The sequence below is a fragment of the Cajanus cajan genome, chromosome 11 (genome assembly GCF_000230855.2).
Source record: "Cajanus cajan strain Asha chromosome 11, NIPB_CcT2T_4, whole genome shotgun sequence".
Classification (NCBI taxonomy): domain Eukaryota; kingdom Viridiplantae; phylum Streptophyta; class Magnoliopsida; order Fabales; family Fabaceae; genus Cajanus; species Cajanus cajan.
In genome coordinates, this window is record NC_138527.1 from 36379329 (window position 1) to 36395878 (window position 16550).

The 16550-nt window shown below is 26.1% G+C and overlaps 1 protein-coding gene across 1 annotated transcript; it reads left to right on the forward strand.

Moving 5' to 3' along the window:
* The first annotated feature begins 13085 nt into the window (after window positions 1–13085).
* LOC145953104 (E3 ubiquitin-protein ligase RING1-like) lies at window positions 13086–16040 on the forward strand. The gene is made up of 2 exons (XM_083066740.1): window positions 13086–15145; window positions 15238–16040. The coding sequence occupies exons 1-2, from the start codon at window positions 15121–15123 to the stop codon at window positions 15858–15860; spliced, it is 648 nt and encodes a 215-aa protein (XP_082922866.1). The 5' UTR covers window positions 13086–15120; the 3' UTR covers window positions 15861–16040.
* Window positions 16041–16550: the final 510 nt, after the last annotated feature.

Here is a 16550-nt window from a genome sequence, read left to right on the forward strand (position 1 = left end):
TCTTTAAAATTGAACTTTTAATTTTTTTTTCCAAGCACTCACCCTTTTTACACATACCCCCTTCTTCCATTTTTCAAGATTTCAAAATGAACTAAAATTTTAGAATTATAATTTTCTTTCCAAAACATTGAACTTTAAGATTTTCATGCATCTTCCCTTTCACACACAGAGTTTCATAATTACAAAAAATACTTTTCGAATGTGTGAAAGTCCTTTCCCAAACAAAGAAGAAAGATGAAGGGAATGAGGTGTATATATCATAAGCTAATCATTTTCTTGCAAAATTAATCTTTAAAATTAAACATTCAAATTTTTTTTCCAACACTCATCCCTTTCACACTCATTCCCTTTCTCTATTTTTGAGAATTTCAAAATAAACTAAAATTTTAGAATTATAATATTCTTTTTAAAACATAAAATTTCAAGATTCTCACACATCCTTCCTAGTCACTTTTGTGACATTAATTTTAGTGTTTAAAAATTTTTTTTAGGAAAATATTTTCATAATTAAGAAAAATACTTCTAAATGTGTGTTGAACATTGAAAGATAATGGAGTAGGAAATGAATGTATATAAAAAGGGGTGAATACTTGAAGAAAAAAAAACCTTAAAGACAAAGGGAAGGAGGTTCATAAAGTCAAAAAATTAGAAAATAAAAAATATTAAAGATATTTTAGAGAAAAAATTATAATAAAATAGTATTATTATTAATATAGTAAAATATATATCTCATTAGCCTTATTTATTTCACGTTTGGACCTGATAGATTGTTAGGGGTTGTTAAACATCGTATTTTGAGGCTCGTTTTAGACCTATAGTGGGCTTGATCCAGTTTTGTTATTTTTATTTTATCACTTTCGTTTTACTTATTAGTTGTCCTTTTTTATTTATCTAAATCCTATTATTTGTTGGCCAGTACAGAATGTGGCGATAATAAATATTTTTTTTAATTATTATTAACGTCGTGGTTCGATATTATGGTATAGTTGGATAATTTTTTTAAAGTACTTTTTTGAGAGAAAAATAAAAAATAATAAACGATTTTATATATTAAAATTAATTTATACATATGTTAATTTATATTTTTTTTTATTAATTTCTTTAAAATTTTGTTTTGAACTTTTCTTAGAGCATTTTTCTTATTAATTTAAGTGTTTGTTGGGTAAAATTTTCTTGGAACATTTCTACGAGAGAAAAATAGTAAAGAAAAAAATGGAATAAGTTTTTTTTATAGACTTAAATTAGTTTATATAGAAGTTAATTTGCAAAAATTCTCTCCTATTAATTTATTGAAAATATTATTTTTAATTCATGTATAAATTATTTTGAGGTTATAGAAAAACTTATTTTAATTTTTTAAATTTTTTTTCTCTCCTATAAATACATTTAAAAAAAGTTATCTAACAAATTCTACTACATAAATTAATTTTAATTTATTTTTTTTCTATCTTTTTCTCCTAAAAATGTTTACAAAGAAATATAATCAATCATGTTCTATAATGGGTGTTTGAATTACTTTTCTATTAGATCCTTAATGAGCCTTTTCCGCTACAACCCTTCTCTTTCGTAAACATGCTACTATTATTTATAAAATTTTGATTTAGCAAGATATTACGCAAACACTTATAAATATGTAAATATTTTACAAATATTTTTCTACACAAATCAAATTTAAATTATTTAATTGTTGTACTCGATGATATTACACTCACAAAAATGCATATCAAATTTTAAATAATTTAGATTCTTCTATATATATTATCTAATAATGGATATCTACATGTACTTTGAATATCATTTTATACATTAAAAATAAAGTGATATAATGAATTATAAAATAATTTTGAAATTATATGCAATTTTTTATACTTAATTTAATTAACAATATCATTAAATATAATAGTTGGATTAGTTGAACTTATATTCTATACAAAATTGTTGAAGGTTTCATTTCACTAATTTGACATCATGGTATCAATAGATATTGACTTATATTAAATTTCAATAATCTAATCGTTAAAATAAAAGTTTTAATCTATATATCAAGTTTATAAATTTTTAATTTTTTTGAAAATCATATGATACTTTGTTATATATATTAAAATCAATGTAGAAAATATTTTTATGATTATCTATCGATTTGAAATAACGAAATGAAATATTAAATTATTTTCAAAATTTTCAAAATTTGTAGATTCATCTATGCATTAAAAACTTTTAATTTAATAGTTGAATTGTTAAAATTCAACATTCACCATAAACTATTAAGTGTAATAACTTTACAAAAATTTACTTTTAAAATAATTTGATTCCTTAAATATATATATATATATATATATATATATATATGAGGAGGGATCATTTTACTCTAGGAGTAAGTCTACCTAGACTTACTACATTCAATAACTCATGTTCTACATTAAATATTAACGATCCAACCATTTAATTTAAAGTTCTTAATGCATAGATCAAATCTGCAAATTTTTAGAAAATTTAAAAATCATTTGATATTTCATTTCATTAATTCAAATTGACGGATAATCATAAAATCATTTTATACATTGATTCAAATTAATGAAACGAAGTATCAAATAATTTTCAAATTTTCTAAAAATTTGCAGATTTGATCTATGCATTAATAACTTTGAATTGAACGGTTGGATTGTTAAAATTTGATGTAGAACATGAGTTATTGAATAGAGTAAGTCTAGGTAGTCGTGGAGTAAAAGGATCCCTCCTATATATATATATATATGAGACTTCAAACGACACTGATATAACTTTTACCAACTATTATATTATTCAATAGCTTTTAATTAAATATAGGTTTGGTTGATTCAACCATTGAATTATAGCTTCATATTACCTAAAAAGTAGTCAAATTATTCATATTTTAGTATATTTTGAAATGTATATATTATGTCAATTTTGTTTTATAAGAATGAGGTATCAAATCATCTTAGATTAATAAAATATTTTGTATATATGATCTAAGAGTAAGGAATTTTTAATCTAACAGTAAAACTTTGAAAAATTCACATTAAATTGAAAATCATTGAATATTGTAATAGTTAATTAAAGTTACACTAGTGTCGTTCAAACTCTTTTCTCTCATATATATGAGAGAGAATAGGGATCCATTTACTCTAGGAATAAGTTTACCTAGACTTACTCCATTCTATAACTCGTGTTTTATACCAAATTTCAATAATTCAACCATTGAATTTAAAGTTCTTAATGCATAGATCAAGTATGCAAATTTTTAACAAAAATTGAAAATCATTTGATACTTCGTTTGATTAATTTAAATTGATGGATAATTATAAAATCATTTTATATATTGATTTAAATTAGTGAAATGAAGTATTAAATGGTCTTCAAATTTTTTAAAATCTTGCAGACTTAATCTATACATTAAGAACTTTAAATTCAACGATTGGATCATTGAAACTTAATGTAAAATATGAGTTATTAAACAAAATAAATCTATGTAAACTTACACTTAGAGTATATTACATTATTAAAATTAAAAATTATTGGATATTCTTTTACTGATTAGGTTCTAATTACATTCACTTAAATAAATTGATTAATTACGTTTAATTGTTTCAATTGCATAGTCAATTAGCCTTAATTTTGGCGTGTTTTTTTGTGCATGCCTCTCTTTTTAAGATTTTTTAAATAAAAAATTAATAATGGAACTATTAACATATTAAAGGTCATACATTTACTTCTAACAAGATAAACAACACACACACACACACATATATATATATAGACACACACACAATAATTCAGAAAAGCAAATTATATGACTTAAGGGTGTCAGTTAAGCACAACTTCAAAAGTAGTCATCAACTACATAGTCAATCAATACATGGCCCACCAGCAGTTCCACTAGATCTTTTCAACTAATCTTGTCCTACTCCTATGAAAATCATGATTATTACAAATTATACCATATGGAAAACAAACAAGGGTAAACTAGATTTCAATAACATAGAAGTATAAGAAGAAACATCTATACTACTCACCAACATGTAAACCAACCAAAACATATCACATAGTTTATAACATTCACAAAACTACAGAACACTGACATGTTTGAAAGTTAAAACACCCAAGCAATCAAACACTCACCACAATCATATAACACAACAATATGCTCATTCGATGCATATGAACAATAATAACAATTCACACCACATCATATGCATACTCAACCATTAATGTACCACACACATTCACTTATGGAGATCTCTTAATACACTATAGTAGTTTAAATGGCTCGATCCTATCGAACCAACCCAATTATTTTTATGTCAAAATGTGCCTACTCGATCATAGCTAAAATGAGATGCTAATCCCTAACTTCTAATTTCTCGATTATCACCACTTACGCTGGGAAAGTCTGATTCCACCACTAGGAATAATATAACTGGGTATAAGTGTACCACGATCTTGACATGAATTACCAAGTCACATATGAAGTTAGCTCATTAACTATTCGTAAGGAACCACTCAACCTTTTCAATAATTAGTTAAGGGTTGTAACCCTCAACTTCATACATTACTCCACTTTAGCTAAGGACCTATATGAAACATAATAAAAATCCGCTCCAAGAGTTTCGTACCTACTTAAGGAAGGTTTTCAACCATTGGCCTCCCAGGGCGCCAAAACAAGATTCCCTAGATGAAAATTTCAACTTTCAAACAACACTTTCTCCTCTAATTTTAAGTCAATCAATATACTTTAACGCCTACAACATTCTCAAATTCAATGTCTCAACATACATCATCTATACACATTACCCCAAGTCAATGCATATAGAGATCAAATCACACCAATCATAATTATCATACCAATGCCATACACCTCATTCAAGACTAGCATACCAATGTTCAATGACTTTTTTAATAATAGCATACCAATGATTATTCATACTTCAATAATGCAATTATAACACATTCATCACACATAACATATCAATGCTCACTATCATAATATATCTTGTGACAATCTCTATCCAACATGAATAATTAAATAAATATAATGATTATTAAAAGGATATTGTATTTGAATAACTTCAAGCAAGGTAAAATGTATCACATTCAAATTCAAAAACTACTTAACTAGCTATTATATATTTAAAGAGAAAACATTTAAAGAAAATGAGCTAGAATTCCTAAAACATAAAACATAAAAAAAATTCCAAAATCCTTGGTATGACAAGTATTAGAGCTATCCCTTCAATCAACTAAACACCTCCAAAAAGGGATCCTCTTGCAAACACATATAAAACATCCACATAAGAGAATATGGGAGTGAAAACACATCTCACTTTGACTATTGGTGTAAAATAAGGTCGAGTAGCCACACATAAACAATATATGTAAAATAGATAACTATATCACTTTTCAGTCTTACATAGATAATAAGATGGTGATTTAAACAACACAACTCATTTTACATTTCATCTCATCATAAAAGTACGGTTTCAACACAAGTTTTGTTTTATGATCATACAAAAACTAGACTCTCCTAAATTATATACATGTGACGTTAGTAAAAATATTTTTTCCTGCTCAAAGCTGAATAATTTAGGAGTACATGTTGGGTCAAGCCATCACAACACTTTCACTCGAAGGATATACTACTAGAGTTTCGTTGGGATAACTGAGTCGTGCAAGATACATACCATGCATAAAATGGACGAGACTATGGCTTCCCAAACAAGCTAACCCTAAGGACTAATCTCCAAATTTTTACACAAGGAGGTCTTCTCTAGCGGTGTATTTCGCATCATACCCATCACAAAAAACATATGCACATGATGCATGACATTCAAGACTCAATACATTTACAACATGAAATCACATATCACTTTACACTTCACATTTCACTGCTTATCACATTATAATTCATAATACTTCACGCTTCATTATTTATCACATTATAATTCATAACACCTCATGCTTCATTATTTATCACATTATAATTCATAACACTTCACACTTCATCATTTACCACTTCCACTTGTCATAGTCACTAATCATTTATCTTAGTATGAGCATCACACCTTTACACAATTCACACACATATACACCCACATGAAATCAAGTCTAGAAATAGGGCTATGCTTGGTGAGGCACACTCTATGTTGGGCACATGTGAGGCCACAAGCCTTTAGAAGGAATCATGCTCAACATCATCCTCCCTGCGTCCGACGAGATACATCTAGAGGATCTTTGGAGTTCTTGCGCTTAGCATGATCTAGATCACGTTCGATGTTAACATTATCTCAAGTATTTCTAGCTTCCACACCTAGTGAGCCCAAGCTGCCACCCGACGCATTATTAGTAAAAAAATGATCTGCATATTTCATGATTTTTCAAATACGAGGACTCTATGATTTTTAATTTATTGAGGGGTATTTATAGTCTAATTAATCCATGTTTTTAGTCATGCAATTACTAATATTTAAAAAAAAAGTGGGATGTTATATATGTCATCACGTTTATATAGATCATCACATATCAATATATATATATATTCAACATTCATTATTCATCATACAACATGTAATAGACTCAATTACTTTATTCATGTTCACCAATTCACCTATCAAACATCATGTATCATCAAAATAATCTATGCCTGGCAAAACTTACCTCATGTCCGATGCCAATGGGCATGGAGCTCTCTACCTCACCCATGCCTAGCGCCACTCAACCCGCGTTTGGCATGACTAAGATGGGGAACCCCTTAGAACCTCACACTTGACATGGTAAAATTCACACTTGACCTCATATTAGGAAAAGAGCCACTACCTGATTCATGCCTAATGTCGTCTCTTCGACACCCGATGTTGTTTAGGCAGAGAGACCCTGCCTTGATCACGCTTGGCACCACGTAATTTGAGGGCGCAATTCACCAAGTCAGAGACTTTTCAAGGCTCTCAGGTCCAATGCTATTCAAACCATGCTTGACATCATCTCAACTCGAGACAAGTCTTTATTCTCATGGCTGGTGCTACTGATCCTACGCTTGACATGATCATGACAGAGGCCTCTAGTTGGAATTGAACTTGGCACGATGAAGGCGTGCCCGACGTGACATCAGAAATATGTAATTGTAGACTTCCAAAATTGCCTCAATCCACTTGAAAAACAACCAAACCAAACATGCAATGCATCCAATTCCACATACCAACCATACACAACTCAAAACCAAGTTCAATTTCAACATGCAATAACAATATGGGTTATTCACCCAAAAGTCCACCTTTATGAACTCATGACACCAAGGTTCATCAAGTCATCAATTTCATCTCAGAATCATACATGTAATCGTGCTTTCAACTCATTTAGAATACATTCAACCATCAATCTAACAAGATTTGGGTACTAGCTTCCCTTACCTCAACTCCAATCAACAAGAGGAAGAATTGAGAAGAAGGTGAAGAAAAATGAGCTCCCCCCCAAAACAACTCTGCACACTTTGCAACTAAGATTCAAGGCTCTTGAACCTGAATCACAACACACATACAAATTAACAACCTTGGGGAAAGGATTCTTCAATCAAGAGAAGGTTTAGGGTGAAGAAGGAAACTCATAAAATTAGAGTACTTTTCTCTAGATTATCTCTTTAGAATCTAGAAAACATGAACTTATGAAACTCAACTCAATAGAAACACTATATACCTCATCCCCTCAAGGTCAACTAGACCTGTGACTTGAGACTCCCAAAATTAATCTCACTTTTGAGACTCCTTTAAATCTCAGAACCTCACAACACACCTTAAATACCATATACATAATTATTGCTACAAGACTAATAATTAAAAACTTACTATATCACAGCTACAAACTATTACTCATAATGCAAAAAATATAACAAATTTTTAATTAATTATTCAATCAAAGATCTATTTTATTTTTCAATTAAATACTCAAAATATATAATTAACATAAGTTTAAACATGTTTAAATTTCTACAACTATGACTTTTTTTAATTCATGAGAATCAAATACGAGTATCAAGTCACTTTATAACACTTATGCACCTTACAATTATAACTTTGTCTTATTTTAATCTTTACAAAAGTTTTTGTCATTTAGATCTTTTGATATTTTTTTAATCCTTGTTATTAACTTTAGTTAATTTATTATTGATATAACTAATCAAATAAAGAATATTAATTAAGATAGGTATATTTTTTTAGGTCTACTGTATTTATTATTTTATATAAATAAAGTAATTATATACATATAATAATAATATAATTTGACTAAATTATAGTTTCTTAAATAATATAATTTTGAAAATTAAATTAATGAATTGGAAAGCAAAAATAATATTAAATATAATATAAAAAACATTTGTAAAATATTAAAAATTAAAAATATAAAAATAAGTTTTATGTAATTATCTTATTTATGTAAAATAAATATAATGAATATTTAACTTAAATAAATTATGTACTTAAAAATAATATAATTATATCAATTTAAAATATTTTTTATTATCTTAATTAACTTAATTAATATTCTTCATTTTGTTAGTTATTCGATACTAAATTAACAAAAAAATTAGCAGCATGAACTTAAAATAAGCATATTAAAAAAAATGAAAGATCTAAAAATGATGAAAAGATTTGTAAAGACTAAAATAAAATAATCATATTCATAAAGACTTAAAATATATTCAAGACTAAACACTAAATATAAATATACATATACATATCATGGATAAATATTTTGTCAGTTAAAAATAAAATTTAAAACTTTTAAATTGAAAGTTTTGAATAACGTATTAAATTTATATGTTAATTTATATTTTTTTACTAATTAACTAAAATTTTAAATATTTTTTTTATAAAATTTTATATGTATGTGCAATTACTTGTAAATATATAACTTTTACTGATATATATTTTTTAAAAATTATTCATTTGCCTGGGTACTCAAAATATTTATTTAAAAAAATAAATAATATAATTAGTAATTACTAATTAAAATTTTATATTTTTTGTTACTAATTAACTAAAATTTTAAATATTATTTTACCATATTTTATATGTATGTGCAATTACTTGTAAATATATAACTTTTACTAATATATTTTTTTAAAAATTATTCATTTGCCAGAGTACAGAATATTTATTTAGAAAAATAAATATTAGAAGTTGTAATTACTAATTAGTCACCATCCAATAAGTGATTATGTACTATTATCATTTTCAGTATCGTGTCTAATTAAACTCATTAATTGTGCTTAATTGCTTTAGTTAAAGTTAACTTTACTTTTAATTCTGGATCCAAAAAGTTGTTGTAGACTTTATCTCTTTTTTTTTTTTTTTTTAAAATAAATGATTTTAATTTACTGTAGAGTGTAGACGACCAATCAAAATATAAATTAATATAGTAAAATTTTAATTAATTTTTTTATCTATCCAAATTATATTGATCACAATAAAATTTGAATCTAAAATTATATTATCTTAATTTTTATCATTAAATCGATAATTTATTTTAATTAGTTATTTAGTCAAAGATATTTTTTTTATGTTGTTTTAATTGCTCAAAATTTCATAATAAACACCAAAAATATAAAGATATATTTCAAATCATAACTAATTTCTTCATCAATTATTTTTTTTATTAAAGAAAAGTTTTGAATTATTACATATTTTATATAATAAATTATATTTTTATTATCAACACTAAAATTTTGAATAAATATTTCTTCTTATATATACATATATTTGTGAATGTTTGTAAATTTATAAAAATTTATTTTATATTTTTATATATAAAAGATATTTAATTACTAATTTTGTTCTACACTTTTTTTTATGACTAATATACACTTCAATAATAATAAAGATATAACAATTATTTCTATTTTTTCTCCATTATTTTTGCTATCCTTTTCTTCCTCTTTTTTTCTTCTTCTACAAACGCATTTTATAACCGATAGTTATTTCTATTCTTATTACTCATTAATTCAAAAGATATCTCAATTCAGAAGTTATTTATTCTCTTTATTTTTCTCAGTTATTATCTAGTTTTTATTATCTCTATTTTTATTTTGTAAAAAAAATATAAATACACAAAGTCTCTTCCATCCTAGTATTAATAAATATCATTTATTCATTATAGTACCTAGAATAATTAATTAGTACAATAGACATAAAAATTAGTAACTAGGAAATAAAATAAGTCATGGCCACACTTTGAATATATAAGTTAAACATGTTTTATAAAATTAAAATTTAAGTTTCACCTATTATTTATTATAGATTCTTTTTATAAGTCTGATATGATTTTTTTTAAAAATTTGAATTTATCTGTTAACCTATTTAAAAGTCAATTTTACTTTAACAACATTAAATAAGTCATAAATTTAATTTTAAATAAATTAATAATTATATTTTTAAATATATATGTGAGCTTTTTTTAGTTTGCATGATAAGCCTTTTTAAATTTACATAATAAAAAATAATTTATTATATTATTATTAATATTTAGATTTTAAAATAAAAAATAAAAATTCATTGAGAGACAATTCATGTATGCCATATACACTAACGCACATGCTGTAATGGAATAAAATAATTTTATTAATTTTTTTTAAATATTTCCTACATCACATTTGAAATATTATAAATAATCAATCATGAAAATGAATGAAATAAGTAGGCAAATATACAACAATTATAATTTTTATTTTCGATATCTTTGATTTCATACGAACAAGAAATGCAAAACATTTAAGTGTAATAATAAAAATGTAAAATGTATAAATAATTTGATTTTTGTATTACAAATTTATTTGTTTAATTAATTTATATATATATATATATATATATATATATATATATATATATATATATATATATATATATATATAAAAGATCCACTTACTCCACAAGTAACACTTTACTTTTTTGTGTGTTAATTATTGCATTTTATCAATAATTATGTGTTGAGATGTCTTGGGGGCCTAATGTTGGGGAACTCAAGAATTAAGGAATTCCTTAGGATTTTTTAATCGTTTAGAAGATTTTTTTGGGTAAAGGTCTAGTTTAACCTTGAGGGGAGAATATATAAGGTTTCTTTTATGAATTGAGCTTCATAAGTTCATTTTTAAGAATCTTAGGGAGATAAATTAGAGAAAAGATTTTTGCAATTTTTGAGAATTTTCTCCTTCTTTGTAGGCCTCCCAAGTGCATAAGGATTATTATTAGGTGGTGATTCAAAGCTTAGAAAACTGAGAATCAAGGTTGTGTTGGTGTGGAGCTTTCAAGTTGCTGAGAACTCATTCTTCTTCCTTTTCTTCCTTGTTTCTCTTTGATTCTTAGGTAAGGGAAACTATAACTTGAACATTGGATGATTTTGTTGTTGCATTTTGTTGAATTATACCAATTTGTAGTTGTGTGGGTGATTTAAAGATTGAATCCACGTGTGGCGAGGTTTATAATCTTTTTGAGCATGTCAAAGAGATTTGATGATTAATTCATGTTACATGTTGATTTTGAGATTGAATTTGCGTTGTTAATGGTGTATATCCATGAATTAGTTGTTGCATAAGTGTAAATATGTTATTGAATTTTCTGATTTTGAAGTTGGGTGGCTGATTTTTGGTGTGGTTATTTCAAAGAGGATAACTTGATGATTTAGAGTGATCTTTGGTTGCATGTTGAGTTTCTTATTGGAAATGAGTCATTTGAGGCGAATGAGTATGTTTTTGTATGTTGCATTTTGGAAATTTTATAATTTTCAAGTGAATCTACAAGTGCAGAATTCACCATGACACTTAGTGTGCCTTCATGACACCAATGTGGCTCAAATAAGAGGTTCTCTATTATGATGATATCAGACGTAGGATTGGTGGCGTTGGACGTGAGAAGAGAGAATTGTCTCTAATTTGGACATGTCGATCATTAAGTTGAATGATGTTGAACATGAAAAGAGAGAATTGTTTGTGTCTAGATTAGTGTCAAGCACCAACAAAGTGACACCAAGCACCAATAGAGTGACATTGAGTGTGAGTCAGGCAGAGACTCTCTATCTGAAATGGAGTTGGGCATGGAATTTGACTACAATTTCAACTACACAATCTCATTCTCTAGAAGGCTTAGAAAAAGAGGGAAAAATCTTAATTCCAAAACTCCTCTCTAACTTTCTTAAGAAATTGAACTTATAAATTGCATTTCTTAAGAAAGACTTTATATATCTTTTTCCAACAAGTAAAAATTGATCTTTGCTTGAAAAAACTTCTAAATAACCAAAACTTATGAGAATTTCTTAATTCCTATAATTTTTCAATAATTAAATAATAAATCATCACAACACATAATTTAATCAGACCAACAATTATTAATAATGCACAATTTTACAAGAATATTTCTACAAATTAACTTATATATAAATTAATTTTAGTTTGTGAAAACGTTTGTTCCATTTTTTTATTTTTCTATTCTAATGATATTTATGAAAAAAATTATTCAAATAACAAATTGTTATACACCTCGATGTTCGGGAGAATTTGATGTCACTATTGAATTTCACAATATCATCGGACCATGTGTTTCATCTACAATGTATGTGGCCTGGTTGCTAATCATTCATACGTGTCCTTTTTTTTTATATTTTATTTTATGATATACGTGTCCTCTTTGTTGCTATACTTTGGCAACTCACAATTTTTTAAATAATACTTATTGTTTTAATTATAAATAATAAATTATTTTTTTTCTTCTGATTTTAAATATAAGTAACGGTCATTAATTTTTAAAATTATTGAAGGTAAATTTTTTTATATTCTTTATTTATTGTTAATTTTATTTATCTTGTATTCACTTATAAATAACAACAATCACTTAAAGTGTATATTTAAAATAAAATATAAATTTATTGTAAAAATTAATTATATTAATTAATTATATTTCTTGATCTTGGTAATTTGTCGTACGTTATTTATAATTAATATTAGAGGTAATATAATATATTCCATCTGTTTTGTATTAAAAGAAATCTTAAAATAAGTTTCATATTAGTATTTCAATGTAATATTACCTATTTTATTTATATTTTTAATTTTTATATATATATATATATTTATTTATTGTATTAGTATATATTTTAAATTTATATATATATATACGTAGAAAGTAAATCTTGTGATATATTGTTTCCAATAAAAAAATTTAATCATAAAATTAATTTTATAAAATTATTTTTTTATATGTTGATTAATGTTTTATATCTATATAAAATAACTTAAAACTATACTTATAATAGAATGAGATAATAAATTCTTAGTAAGTTCCGTGTCATTCATGTAATATTTTTTCATTAATACTTTTTGTGCGGTGAGTATATATGTCATCAAAATTAGGCAATATGTATGTGATATTGTGATTGTTTGATTGAATGGATTATGCTGGTTGTACTAGTGTCATTAACTTTGGAAGGCTGTAATTAATGGGTAGAAATTTCTGAAATTTTAATGCCAACATTTGTTGTTTGAATTGTATATGGCCATTGATTTGGAATATAAGCACGTACAAAAAAATTTGCTCTCTTGTGTAAATTGTAATTAATATTTAATTGTACGAGGCCACCAATGTGGAATATAATAAGTTTGCTCTTTTGTCAATCTATAAATACTCTTTATTTTACTTTTATATTTTCCTCTTTCACCTATTATTTTAGTATTTTTTTTATTTTTTTTCTTTTATTATTTTAATCCATTTCATATTCTATTAACTATATTTTCTTTAACTTGAGTGTGAGAATTTTTTTACAAGTGTCTCAATCGTTATTGTTGAAGAGCAAGAACTATTATTTAATACTTGTATACTCAGGTAACAATAATAATCACTTCTTTTTTTGAAACAATATTTTAATTAATAAAATTAATACTATTTTAAATTAATTAATTGAAAAAGTTATAAAAAGTGATTTTTTTCCTTCACCCGCAATATTCTCACTCACCCAAAAAGAAAATCAAATTTTGATTTGAGTTAGTTTAAGATTACATTTAATTTTTTCAAAACCTAACTATAATATATCTTGAATTAGTCGAATCTATCATTAATTAGGATAATAGGGTTGAGTTAGCCTATTTTCACAACCTTGGTGTAAAAGAAAAACCTATTTTTGAAATATTTTAATTTTATTCCTCCTTTTGTATCATAATTTTTTATGCTTAAGGTTTTTGTATATTCTTTAAGAAATATTTAATATCAGTATGTTAAGTTTAAAATACTTCCATTTAATATCTTTAATGAAAGTCAGAGTAGGAATAACAATTGTTAAAATATGTAAAATGTAAAAAATTTGAAGAAAAAAAATAAAAGAAAAAAATTATCGATGGGAGTAGATAATAGCGATTTCTACCAAATTGCAGGCATACTTTTTAATTTTGAGTAAAGTATATAAAAAATTAAATTAAGTTAAAAATATTTTATAAAATCTTTTAAATGATAAATGATATAACTTAGATCAAATTCAAATAAATCTAAAATAGAAATTATAAAAATAATTATCCTATTTGAATTATCATAATTTGAATATTCAAACATTCTTTAATTACAATGAACTTTTCTCTAATCCCACCTCACCTTTAGAGAGATGATTATTTCATTTTATGGAGAGTTGCATGGAGATATATTTCTTATAAATCTCGTTCGAATGTAATTTTTCTGAATCTTTACTCATTCAATTATCGGATAAGATGGTGCAGTGATATTTAAAGATAATCAATTACATCAATTCTTTTTAAAGATAATTATAATTCGGCTTAATTTATCAAATGTTAAATTAATATATATTAATCCTTTAACAAAAACCAATTTGAGCCGTTTATTCAAATACTTAATGACTGCATCCCAGGTAAATATAATTGAACCAATCATCTATCCACTCATTATTCAAAAAGAAAAGAATATACATAATCAAATTTATCATCTATCTCTATACCCATCATAAAAAAAATAGAAAGAAAAGTGTTCGTCTATATAAAGATTATTCTTCATGCAAAGTTAATTTTCAGAGACTATTCAAGGAGATCATTCTTTTTTTTCTTTCTGCACAAAGAAAGAAATAGCCATGGCTTCATGTTATATACACGCAGGTAATTAAGCTTTACAAGTAGATGAGTTAATTATTATTATTTTGAGATTAAATAATTAATTTACAGTTTTTAATTTTGCATGGCTTATTCAGAACGAAGGGAACCGCGTTACTCGTACCGGGTGTCAACTTTTGAGTGGAATCAGAAGAAGTTGATGCATGGTGATGTTTTCAGGTTTACAATTAGGGTTTATCTCAACACCACACCCCCAACACTCTTACTACACTCTCCCTCTCAAACCATAACATGTCGTAGGTTCTTCCAAGAGGGTCAGTTCTTGCAAACACTGTTATCGCGTATTCAATTCTTTATTGAATCTCTTGAGGAAATAGCAGAAGGTGTGATATGTGATGTTCGAGAACTCTTCCATGTTGAAGGTGTTGCTTCTTTTTCTCCTTCTTCAGAGTTTGATCGCCGTGAGATCCCTTTGCGGTTGGAAGTTACCCTCATTGACAATGGCTTGCTTGCGGCCATGGAGGAGTCCGTACAGGGAATGATTCCTGCTTCCAATGAAGTCATTCAAAGGTCGTTGAAGAAATCTAAGGTTACCACACAGGGTGAGTGTTGTCCTATATGCAAGGAGTTAAATGTTGATGATGAATGTTACATGATGCCATGTGATCATGTGTTTCATCTACAATGTATTGTGTCTTGGCTGCAAATTAATCATGTGTGTCCTGTGTGTCGCTACCCTTTACCGATCCTCACAACCTAGAATCAGAGTTCATTAAGGTTGAGTTAGTAGTGGAGAGTTTTCATATATATATAGGTTAAGAATTCATTATTTTAGTTGTAGAGAAGAAAAAAAAACTCAAAAACTAACAAATTATTGAGTAAATTGTGTGTGTTTCATGTAATGGTACATCAATAATTAATACTTGCTGCTAACTTTCTAGCTTGGTCTCCTCAGTGACTCAGTCTGATGTACTATTCCTTCTCCTCTCCTCTCTCTCCCCACTGTTCCCCCCCCCCCCCCCCCCCCCCCACCCCCCAACCAAAAAATTAATAATATAGAGAGAAACTCAATGGAAGAATGGAAAAAGGTTAGATGAAACTGTTTTATATTTGAATGAATTGGCTCGGGATCTTGTGAAGGTTTGAATTAGGAGAGCATGTGCATGATTACTTGATTTGACAAAAAGGCAAAAGAATAATTGACTTTCATGACGAGGTTGTAACAAGCAAAGAAGAACTAAACTGATGGAATTTGGTGTGTAATTCAAAAGCTAAATTGAAAATGTTAAAATAAAAACAATTGAAAAGCAAATATATTGAAAATCAAACAGTAAAGAAAAATTTATTGAATTGAATCATAGGTGATTTTGAAAATTGATCAATCCAATCTATAACAAATTTATATACCCCTTTAATTTTGTGTTATGAAATTATAATACTATTCATTTGT